Genomic DNA, 12,036 nt, shown 5'->3' on the forward strand with positions numbered 1-12,036 from the left:
GAATTGAAAGGCCAGAGCTCTGGGCTTAGGGCTGTCCTCGGGATGAGCGGAGGAGGCTGCTGAGGGGAGGAGGCTGCTGAGGGGAGGAGGCTGCTGAGGGGAGGAGGCTGCTGAGGGGAGGAGGCTGTTGGACAGCGAACCACAGAGAAGCAACTGAGGCAGCAAAAGGTGCAGAAAGAAGGGGAGGGAGGGAGGAAGAGAAGAGAACCTTCCGTGGGGGTGGCTCAGTGAGTAATAGCCTGCCATGAAGTCTGGTGACCGAGTTCCATCCCTGGGACCCACATGATGGAAGGAGAGAAGCTATTCCCTCAAGTTGTCCTCTGATCTCCACAGGAGTGCCGATCATAGCATGTGTATGTGCACACACACACACACACACACACACACACACACACAGAGAGAGAGAGAGAGAGAGAGAGAGAGAGAGAGAGAGAGAGAGAGAGAAGCAATTTTTAAAAGATTACATTTTTTTTAAAGAAAGCTGGTTGTAAGCTGGCTGAGTGAGCTGGGCATGGCAGCTCACACCTTTAATCTCAGCACTCAGGAGGCAGAGGCAGGTGGATCTCTGTAGGCCAGCCTGGTCTACCGAGCGAGTTCCAGGACAGCAGGAACTACACAGAGAAACCCTGTCTTGAAAAACCAAACCAAACCAAAAAGATGGCTTCGTGGGTAAGGCCACTTGCCATGAAGCTGATGGCAAGCAGCCACAAAGGTGGAGGGAGAGAACCAACCTTTGCAACCTGCCCTCCGAGTGACACAACACATATTGTATAAATAAAAGAATAAGTCTGAAAATAAATTTAAAAAACGGAAAGAAGCCCCCCAGCCAGCAGGACGAGAAGTCCCTCCCCAGAAGGGGCACAGAGCTTTTCTTTCTGAAGGGACCAAGAGGTGCTGTCCTGGGCGCTGGTGAAGTGGGAAGGGCTGGGGTCGCCTGATGAAAGGATGCCTCTGCGTCCCCACAGGCCCTGCGATGGCAAAGGAAGCGGGGACGCCCACGACGAGGAGGAACTGTATTTCCACTGTGAGTTGTCTGTGCCGCCCACTCCTCCGCCTTCGACCCCTTCCCAGCCGCCACTTCCTGTTACCGCCGCGACGAGACTCCTTTCCTCAACCTCTCTTTCTCTCTCCGTGTTCTCAGTCAAAGTTCCGACACGCCGCACGTTTCTGGATCCCCAGAGCTGCGGGGACCCGCTGCAGGCTGTGCATCTGTTCGCCAAGGAGCTTGATGCCAAAAGCGTCACCCTGGAGAAGAGCTTGGGAGCAGGCAAGCCCTGGACCCTAGAAGTCTGGATTCATCAGGGAGCTCCGCCCACTGGATAAACCCCACCCACCAGGCAACACCCACTGGGGAAAGCCCTGCGTCTCCGCTAGCCCCACCTCTTTTCAGCCAGTGTCCTCCCCCCTTCCAGTCCCCACCCCATGGCCGGGAGCCCCGCCTCTGCATCGAGGGTACCCCTTCCCAGAAAGTACCGCGCCCTCTTTCCTCTGCTCCCTAGGTCACCCTGGGACACCTGCCTTCAGGACCTTTCCCAGACAGCCTCCCGAGAGAGAGAGCCTCTCAGTTTAGTCCCAGGCTTTTATGGGACAGCGGGAAAGGGCGAGTCAGAAACACACCTGATTAGCTGAGCCACTAGGGGCTCATCCTCAGTTGCTCTCTGGGCCTCAGTTTCTCACCCCCCCCCAAAGGGGCGTGGTATCCGCTACTCAGTGGGTTGCTGTGGGAACTCCGCAGGCTCAGGGCAGGGCCTTGCTGGTTCTGAGCGTCCACCTCCTTTTGATGGTTCACAACTGTCAATTGCTTTTGCTCCAAGAAACAGGCCTCGCCCTGGAACCTTCACAACAGGAGTCAGGAAGGAGCTGTAGGGCAGAATAGATCTCATCATAGATCTCATCGTCATGTCATCGGCCCTTGACTTTGTGGGGTTCAAAGACCTTTGATGGGCAGGCACGTGTCTCTGGGCCAAGAGGAAAGAGATGAAGCCCAAGGTGACACTCCTGGTACTCAGGACGCTAGGATTCGAACTCTGGAACTTCCCGCAGCGAGCTAGAGATGACCCACGACCCAGAGTCCCCTTCTCCTTGGTTCAGCCTACCCCCATTTGCTGTCGGGAGTCCGCTGAGGTGCTGTTTCTTCGCAGGGCGATTTGGGGACCTGTGCTGTGGCTGCCTGCAGCTGCCCGGTCGCCAGGAGCTGCCTGTGGCCGTCCACACTCTGAGGGATGGGTGCTCCGACTCCCAGAGGCTCAGCTTCCTGGCTGAGGCCCTCACCCTGGGGCAGTTTGACCACAGCCATATTGTGCGGCTGGAAGGGGTGGTCACCCGAGGTAGGCCAGACACCGCACATCCCCGACTTAGCCGGGTACTGGGTGGGCTCCCCTTCCAGGCTATGGAGTGGGCTCAGACACAACCTTAGTTCACTAGCTCCCTTTCTCTTCGGTGACTCAGAGTGGCCCCTCCCTCAGAGTGGCCCCTCCCTCGGAGTGGCCATGCTGACCCAGAATGACCTTTCCAATTTGCCAGTGACGTCTGGGGAGTGGATCACTTTCTCCTTGACTGATTTTTCTCAGCTGACTCCCTGCAGCTCTGACTTGAGCCTCTGTCCCATGATGGACAGTTGACTTTTTGTTTTAGGGACCGGAGTGTTCGAGACAGGGTTTCTCTGTGTAGCTTTGGAGTCTGTCCTGGATCTCACTCTGTAGACCAGGCTGGCCTTGAACTCACAGAGATCCGCCTGCCTCTGCCTCCCGAGTGCTGGGATTAAAGGCGCGAGCCACCACCGCCCGGCTCAGTTGACTTTTTGGTACCTCAGCGCCAGAATGGGTGGTAGGGCTGAGTACGTGGGACTAATGGGCTGGTGGCAAGATTAGAAAACTTGGCTTTGCTTTTGGCTGTCTTGGCTGAGGTGGAGCTGGTGGGAGGAAGTGTGTGCATGGGTAGAGCCAGCAACTTTGTGTGTCTCTCTCCCTGGCACAGGAAACCCCTTGATGATTGTCACGGAGTACATGAACCTTGGGGCCCTTGATGACTTCCTCAGGGTGAGTGCTTGGAGCCCTGGGTGGGAGAGTACCAATGTCCTATTTTTCTTGTCTCCTCCCTTTTCTCTTGGGGCTTGGGATTTGGCATTGTTCCCACTGGGCAGGCTGACCTGCTGCTCGTGGTACCCTGAGTCCCAGAGGGACTTAGTGGCTTCCTGGGTGATCTGAGTGTGGGGCCCTGGCTTCAGTCCTCACCCATCCCACAGCATCACGAGGGGGAGCTGATGGCGGCGCAGTTGATGGGTCTGCTGCCGGGGCTGGCATCGGCCATGAAGTATCTGTCAGAGATGGGCTATGTGCACCGGGGTCTGGCAGCCCGCCGGGTGCTCGTCAGCAGTGGCCTCATCTGTAAGATCTCAGGCTTCGGGCGGGGTCCCCGGGACCGAGCAGAAGCTGTCTACACCACCATGGTAAGGGGTTCCCTTCTCTGGTTCCACCTGCTGCTTCTCCTGCTGGCCACACCCAGCAGCCCCGTGGTCTCCATGTCTCTGCTCTGCCTTCTTCCCTGACGCTGGTGGTCCTTCCCTGCCCGGTCCCTCCCCTTTGATGGTACCATCCCCATGTCAGCTGGGCCTGCTTCCTCAGATGTGAAAGGGGTGGGGGAAGACATGTGGGACTGGGACGTGGGTGCTGGTGACTCAGTGCTTTCCTGCCCTGCCTTGCTCACCCACCCATAGAGTGGACGGAGCCCAGCACTCTGGGCAGCTCCTGAGACGCTTCAGTTTGGCCACTTCAGCTCTGCTAGTGACGTGTGGAGCTTTGGCATTGTCATGTGGGAGGTGATGGCCTTTGGGGAGCGGCCCTACTGGGACATGTCTGGACAAGACGTAAGTGACCCACGGCTCCAGCTTCCTGACCTCTGCCTATTGATCCTTGGCCTCTTAGCTCCAGACCTCTCTTCTATTCCCATCCTGCCTAGAGTCCTCCTTGGAATGATGATAATGGTGGTGGTGGTGGTGGTGGTGGTGGTGGTGGTGGTGGTGGTGTGTGTGCGTGTGTGTGTGTGTGTGTGTGTGTTGGGCCGTCTGAAGTATCCTGTCTCCTCCCCGCCCCTGGAGTCCAGGTGATCAAGGCTGTGGAGGATGGCTTCCGGCTGCCACCCCCCAGGAACTGTCCCTCCCCGCTGCACCGGCTGATGCTTGACTGCTGGCAGAAGGACCCGGGTGAGCGGCCCAGGTTCTCCCAGATCCACAGCATCCTGAGCAAGATGGGGCAGGAGCCAGAGCCCTCCAAGTGTGCCGCGAACACCTGCCTCAGGTACATCCTCACCAACCCCCAAGCCAGGTCAGTCGGCCAAAGTCTCACTTGTCTGCCAGTATTCTCCCAGTGTCCATTGTCCAGACAGATCTGACATCCCCACCTGCTTCAGGCACATCTCACTTCATGGCAGTTATGTCCTGGATTTTGCCTTTTAGTTGGCTGGCTCCCTACTTGCTTGAGTGTCCTGACCCATTTCTCCAGGGCCTTTTGTGTGCCCATGTGAGGCGCACTAAGCCCTAGGTGTGGTCACCTTACTCTCTTCCCTTGTCCTTTCTTGCTTCTCAAGAGAGTGACTGGGTCTGGTGGCACACCCTGGTTGTCGACTGACTGTGGCCTCTCTGCTCCCCAGATCTCCCACCCCTCTGGCAGACCGTGCCTTCTCCACCTTTCCCTCCTTCGGCTCTGTGGGTGCCTGGCTGGAGGCCCTGGACCTGGGCCGCTACAAGGACAACTTCTCTGCAGCTGGCTACGGAAGCCTGGAGGCTGTGGCTGAGATGACCGCCCAGTGAGTCTAAGGAGCCAAGGTCAAGGACAGGGTTCAGGGAACCCAAGAGAGCTCTAACCTAGATGGGAAGGCCCTAGCTGTCCTGGTTCTGGGCCTTTCCCTGTCCAGAGAAGGGATAGGAGAGGGTTGGCTCCCTCGGGGAAGTAGGAGAGGGATCGAGTCAGCCTCATACGACTGTCCCTCATTGCAGAGACCTGGGGAGCCTGGGTATCTCTTCCGCCGAGCATCGAGAAGCCCTCCTGAGTGGGATCAGCGCCCTGCAGACTCGAGTGCTGCAGCTCCAGGGCCAGGGGGTACAGGTGTGAGCACCTCAATCCTGCCCAAGGACCTGCAAGCTACACCCGCCGTGGGTGGGAGGAGCGAGCGCTCTCTTACTCTTAGTGGGCCCTGAGCGGGTTGGTACCACGTTATCCCCCCCATTTCATATCTCCTCTCCACGCCTTGCTGACCTAGTGGTCCTACAAAAGAGGTTCAGATCCCTGGAGAGGACCCCAGAGATAACAGCAGGAAGAAGGTTAGGGTGTCAAGGGCAAAGCTGGATGGGGGAAGACAGTCAATTTCAGTTGTCTTGCCTCAGGCCCCTTGGTCTTCCACGCTCACTGGGGGTTGGGCCTAATCAGTGGGCATCTTATTTCCTCAGAGAGCTTTTAGCCTGTCAGGCAGTAAGGGTCCCTGAGAGAGACCCACTGGTTGTAGCAGAGGCCACAGCTGCCTGGTCACCTGAGTATGGGACCCTGGGCTAGTGGATGGTGTCCCTTAATTCCTATGCCTTGGCTAGGTCTGTCTGAACCCTGGTCCCAAGGCCCAAGCAGGAAAGTGGTGCTGAGCTCAGGGACTGGACCCCCCAGGCGGAGACTTCAGAGCTGATGGCTTCCTGCCTTGGGTTAGCAGGTCAGGGTGAGGGCCAGGTTCCTACTAGGGCACACAAGGTCCTGGGGCTCCCCCAGGCCTGGCTGTCTCATTTGTTTGGGAACTGAGTCAGAGGAGCCTCAGGGGAGTGGGGAAGGTGTTGCTCTGCATTCTGGAGAGTGGAGAGAGGAGGGAAGAGACTGAGGAGGCAGTGGTTTTGACAGTCTGGTTCAACCGCACCTTATAGATGGGGAAGTCAGAGCTTATGATCTCAGAGCCAGGGTTTGATGCCAGACCGAAATCCAGGAGAAGGCTGACTCTGGAGAGAGCTTGCCGTTCCCCATGGCACCAGCACTGTTCCCTGGGCAGCCCAGCGACTCCTCGCTGGGTGAGTCCCTTCAGGCTGCTCTGCCCCCACATGCCATGCTTCCTCTGTGGAGTGTGTGTGTGTGTGTGTGTGTGTGTGTGTGTGTGTGTGTGTGTGCTGTCCAGAGCCCTTGAAGGAGTGTGGTGCTACCTGACCTATCTGCAAGGGCCCTGGCAGCTGTGAGAACTTGAGACCAAGACTATCTTGGGAGGGCAGAGAGGCTGCTGGATGTGAACAGGAACAAATTTTTCTACATCATTCCTGATGGCTCCCTGCTCTGTTTCTGCTGTGGTAAGGAAGAGGGGCAGCATGGGCTGGGCCAGCAAGTGGGAGTGCAAAGAGGCAGACAGAATACAGTGTACCATTGGAGGGATTAGACTAGGAGCCGATGGGGGACAGGGAGGATGGCCAGGTGGACTGTTGACATGTATGTGTCAAGGGGTGTCCAGAAGGCTTCTTAGCCTAAGTCAGAACTGAATAAGGTCTTGAGGGGCAGAGCGTTCTCTCTGTAGGGTGGTTGGAGTTACCAGCAGGCTCAGAATCCAAGCAAGGATCTCTAGCAGAGAGTCTGGGGGCCGGAAGCCACAGCATCTTTGGAGAGTACCCCATAGGGGGGTCAGTGACTCTCAGCAGTGCCTTTGGCCTTGATCTGCCAGCAGCAGCTCTTCTCTCGTCAGAGCCTGCCCCATTTCTGGCTCTCTGCTCCCTGGACACCTGCCTGAGCTCAGTGACTGCTAGGGTAGACTGGGCTACTGCACCCACCTTTGACAGACCTGGGGGAACTGATAGGCCCCCCCACAGGCTCTTCCTTCATTCCCCCTCCAGGGAAAACTGGCCCAACATCCCAGGCTCCTGGGGACCAGTGCCCTGGCTTGGGTGATCAGAACCTCGTCCCCATCTCCAGCCACATCAGTCATTCTCAAGGTCAAACTCCTCCCCTCCCCAGTTGTCGGCAGAGGGGTCCCTGGTTGTGTTGGCAAGACTTCGGTGTCCAGGGTAGACCTCCCCTCTGATGAGGAGTGAGGTCCTAGAATCCTGAGAAGGTCCCAGGCCTCAGCCCTGCACAGGCACCAGCATGATACAGGGTGCTAGGTCGCTGGGGACCCTCCACAGATCTATTTTTATACATAGAGCTTGTTTGCTGGACAGAGAGAGGTGGCCTGGAACCCATATTGCGCTGTCTGCACCCACCCGGGGAGGGAGGGGCTGGGTGTGGGTGGAGGCTCCTTTGAGGAGCTCTGGAGATGCTTTTTATATTTCTTGGGTTCTATATGCAGTACAAAGTAATAAAAACTTGTCTGTGTTATGGTCCTTCTGTGTGGCATTGTTAAACCACTGAGCAGTCGTGGGTGGAGATTCTGCATACAGACCCCGAGTATGCATTCGTCTGAGATCCTTCTGCTATGAAGAATGCCACAGTCGAGTGGAGACACAGGAAATGGGACTGGACAAGGGCCAGGGGCACATGGGACACACTGGGTGTCACACGAGACTGTATCACAAAAACCAGTCAAGCAAGGAAGTTATGTGTGCTGGAGGATGTGGTACCTGCGCAGATGTGGAGCTGGGGACAGGAAATGACCAACAGCTGGATTTGGGATGCTCGTGTGAGATGCCTGAAGACTGTTTAGACACGGGTGGATATCTAGGTCTGGACCTTGGAGCATAGATGTGAGCTAGAGACTGACCTCTGGGGTCATCATCGCCTCACTAATGTGGCCTTGGCGGTCCAGCCTGCAAGGCAGCACACAGAGCTCAAAGGGAGTTCCACAGTGTCAGTGAAGCTAAAACTCTTCTGAGGAGTTAGGGAAAATGAGGACACTCACACACTCTCTTGATGGTTTCTTTTTTTTTTATTCTCCCCTCCCCCCTCTACCACACTGCTTATATATCCCAACAAAATCTTTCAGGCACTGTTAGAGTCACAGAAGGTTGCATTCCATAGGTAAAGACATGGCTGAAAACAGAGCCATCCCAACAACTCTCATGCAACATATCTACGTAGCCTGTCATGAGCAAGCAATGAGCTTATTTTCTCAGCCAACCCTTTTATCGACAGGCTGTAAATTGTAGTTACAAAGAAAGAATCAATTACTTTATTATCTATCTTGAGAGGTAATCTTAAAAGGAATGTTAAAGGAATCATAAACCTAAACTGCTGAAGAGTCCAAGAAAATGAGGAAACTGTGTACTTGTGACCAATGTGAGTGTGTAGCTGCTTCACCCTTTTGCTTCTGCATTCTTTTTTTCTCTTCTGAGACAGGGCTTCTCTGTGCAGCTTTGGAAGCTGTCCTGGAACTTGCTCTGTAGACCAGACTGGCCTTGAACTCACTGAGATCGTGAGGTCTGAGCCACTACCACCCAGTTTGCCCCTGCATTCTTTCAAGTAGGCAAATTAAACTAACTCACAACCATGTAAACATTTTTTAACTAACATTCTGTCATCAGGAATCATAAATTCTGAATTCTCTTTAAATTTCCAATTTGCCTGGTGAGTGTTGGACAAAGAGAAGCGAAGAGTGTCGTAGATTCTCTAGTTCATGCTCAGGTACCACATTCTTTTAGTATCAGCTTAGCTGGCACTTTCCATGATACTGTGACGCTTACTTAAATCTTAAAATGTACTTTTTGTCCCGTGTGTGATTCCTGACTATCCAAGAAAACCTGTAGCCCTTATTTTGAGGCTACAGAGTCAAATTAATTTCTGTAGCCCTGACTAGTCAAAATTGCACAAATTGAGGTCAGGAATGGGTGCAAGGAATTAATCACTTGCCAGCTAGTAATAATTGGGCTGTTTTTTATTTTATGACCTAAGCCAGACAGCTCAGTAATGTCCTTACAGATTGCTTTACTGGGAATGTTTATCTTAAAAACCATTAGCAAGGCATCTGGTCTAATTTAAAGCTATTTTGAAGCTTTCTATCAGCTAGTGGTGCTCAGCAATAAAATTAAAGGAATTTGAGCCATCCTGGCTCCCAGTTAATCATTAATTTGAGCTGTGATCAGAAGCAGCTCCTTATGGGGAACTCATGGGCCCTGACTCTGTGGCATATCCTTGTATTCATTTTTATTCATCAAAATTATACATCTTAATGAGGGATCATCTTCCTGACAATCCACAGATATAAATGCCCAGTAGCTGGGGATGTATTCATGAGATAAACACACTACAATATAGGCAGTGTAGCAGCAGCACGTAAAGGCACAACAGAAGCCAAGGACATTCATTCTGGGGTCTGTGTCCTTGTAAGCCTTGCTTAAACAAGATACACTCATCAGAGAGTTTTTCTTTAGGTGGGCCGACACCCTGAGCCCCAATTGCCACCTGCTGTTCCCCCGACAGGGCTACCAGCAACCACACCGAGGAAGGTTGAAGCCACCGTGGGAGGGAGGCCACCCAGGGAGCACGGAGAGTAGAGGGGAGTCCTGGAGAAGATCCAGCATTACAGGGCAGCTTGGATGGAGGGGCACAGGAGCCAGACTGCAAGGAGCACTAGGAAGGAGAGGCTAGGTGGTTAAGAGCACTAACACTGGCCACTCTTCCAGATGACCCAGTTCAATTCCCAGCACCCACATGGCAGCTCACAACTGTTACTCCAGTTCCAGGGGATCTGGCACTCTCACACAGGCATGCATGCAGGCATCACAGGAAGTACGAGTTTTGAGTGGTGGGGTGTTAGGGGAGATGACATTGGTGACTAGACTACATGCTTACTCCAGGCCACTACAGCAAAGAGCTACACCCTGAGTGTTGTACATAACATGCTTATTATCACACAGCTCTGGGGCTGCAAGGCCAAGATCAAGTCTGCATTGCTTCTGCAGACTGAGGGGAACATCTCTGGGTTTGACCATGGCCATTTTCTGTTTCTCTGCATCTGGTCCACACCAGCCCAGCCCAACAGCCTCATTTAAACTTAATTATTTCTTCAAAGATGTCATCTGCAAATACAGTCACGTTCAGTCATTGGGGTTAGGATTTCCACAAAGGAGTTTGAGTGGGAATTATACAGCTCCTAACAATGACCTTAATTTTAGGGGTGAAGTCACAAGAGAAAGATGGGGGGCAGAGCTGAAGAATCTTACAGATTGCAGCAAAGTGCTCCTGCAATGTAGGGTTATTACTGGCAAGGTGATACCCCAGTAGATACAGCATATGGCTGGGAGTTGAAACGGTCTTCTCTGGGCAGTAAGCCTGATCTGGTTTTATGAAGTAGCCTCCTGTTCAGCCAGTGTGTACCAGATACCTACTAGCGGCCAGCACTGGGAGCTAAGATCTCATTGCTTACTGCACAGCCAAATATAAAAAGAATGAGGCATAATTCTAGGTACTGTGGGCTCCAGAGGCTGTGCCTTGCCTAGTCTCTACCCGCCTGGAGATGCTCCCAGAGGAAACAGAGAAGTGAGTTTACTGACTTGTTAAGCAGGGCCTGACCTTGGCATTTCTGCAGATCACATCTCCCCTCCTGACCTCTCCCCCTTTGCACTGCCTACCACAGCCTGTACCCCTTTGCCAGCTGAAGTTCATGGAGCAACAGAGAGAAATCAGAAACCATTTAGGTTCATAGATGACCTCAAGATGCCTACAGCATGTTAAGTGTGGGCAGGGGAAATGTTTTGACTAAGACCGTTTCATGTAAGAAAAATCCAGAATCCAGACCAAGCTTGTTTCCCAATTGTGACTATCCTCACTGAGCCCCCCCCCCAAGGTGGTTCCCTTGTCTAGGATGGCCTCATATTCACTATGTAGCTGAGGATGACCTTGAACTCCTAATACCCCTGCCTTCAATCCTCACATTCTGGTACCACCACACCTAGTAAATTGTCTTACTTATAATCCTTGAGTGTGTGTTACATTGAATTTTAGGTGTAGGCCAACAACCATCACATCATGTAACAAGGTAGGCAGATTTAGGTGTATATTGTGACAGAGATTTGCTTTGCTTTTCAGGGGTCCTGGGAACACCCTGAAGATGGAAGCCCTGTGGTGACATAGGATTTCCCTATTATTTTTGGAGATAGGCTTTTAATTACCTTGAGAGAATGGTTGTGCCTGGCTTTCAAAGAACAATGCCTTGGTGTCCACTCTCTCACTGATGAACTACTTCACAGGGTGGCCTAGTCTCAAGGAAAGACATGTAGGATCCAGTAAGGGGCTCCTCAAAATCCCAGGGCCCCTGGAGGACTTGGAGGAACCCGCTCTTTATTGGTACCCGTGGTCTTGAGGGAGGATGCCACGGTGCATCTGCCCTTCCACCCCAGCAGCTCTGGTACAAATTGTCCAGAGGGATGAAGTAGGTCAGAGGAAGATGTCATCTCTGGGGCTTTGAACTAGAAGCCACACCTCATGCTGGCTGACTGGTCTAGGCTACCATGCTTTACTTCTGGAGGCTAGTACTCTTTGTGGTATCTTCCTGTTTTTAAAATGGGTCATTCAAAGGACTGGAGAGATGACTCAGTCATTAAGGGCACTGGCTGTTCTCCAAAAGGACCGGGGTTCAATTTCTAGCACCCACATGGTAGCTCACAACTGTCTGTAACTCTGCTCTCAGGGGATCTGAGGGCACTGCATGCATGTGGTACAGACATATACAAAAGAAAAGCAAAAATTACTGCCAAACTAACCCAAACACCAAGGATGCACTTTGTTTGACATTATCAAGCCCATTCTCTGAAACACTGGGATGGGGGAACTCAACCTTCCAAGCCAGTCCCTTCTTTAGGAGGAAGGGACAGTGTAGCCAGAACACCTACTGTGCACTGTGCATCTTTTTTTTTTTTTTTTTGAGACAGGGTTTCTCTGTGTAGCTTTGCGTCTTTCCTGGAACTCACTTTGTAGACCAGGCTGGCCTCGAACTCAGACATCCGCCTGCCTCTGCCTCCCGAGTACTGGGATTAAAGGTGTGCGCCACCACCGCCCGGCATGCACTGTGCATCTTGTTCAACTGAGTTTGTGCTGCCAGTGCTGGAAGCAGAAGGCTGTGGGGGTATTGTGTTCCCCAAAATATTGTGTACTC

The 12,036-nt window shown here is 53.1% G+C and overlaps 1 protein-coding gene across 1 annotated transcript in view; it reads left to right on the top strand.

The window, feature by feature from the left end:
- The window catches only part of Epha10 (EPH receptor A10), a 34,739-nt gene extending 27,408 nt beyond the window's left edge, over positions 1-7,331 (top strand). Inside the window, exons 9-17 of the mRNA XM_028885465.2 lie at positions 966-1,024; positions 1,142-1,267; positions 2,142-2,327; positions 2,977-3,038; positions 3,245-3,448; positions 3,716-3,865; positions 4,102-4,295; positions 4,648-4,803; positions 4,994-7,331. Of these exons, the coding sequence (XP_028741298.1) occupies positions 966-1,024; positions 1,142-1,267; positions 2,142-2,327; positions 2,977-3,038; positions 3,245-3,448; positions 3,716-3,865; positions 4,102-4,295; positions 4,648-4,803; positions 4,994-5,108 (1,252 nt within the window). The 3' untranslated portion in view covers positions 5,109-7,331. The remainder of the gene's footprint in view (positions 1-965; positions 1,025-1,141; positions 1,268-2,141; positions 2,328-2,976; positions 3,039-3,244; positions 3,449-3,715; positions 3,866-4,101; positions 4,296-4,647; positions 4,804-4,993) is intronic.
- The last annotated feature ends 4,705 nt before the right edge of the window (positions 7,332-12,036 follow it).

The sequence above is a fragment of the Peromyscus leucopus genome, chromosome 2 (assembly GCF_004664715.2).
Source record: "Peromyscus leucopus breed LL Stock chromosome 2, UCI_PerLeu_2.1, whole genome shotgun sequence".
NCBI lineage: Eukaryota > Metazoa > Chordata > Mammalia > Rodentia > Cricetidae > Peromyscus > Peromyscus leucopus.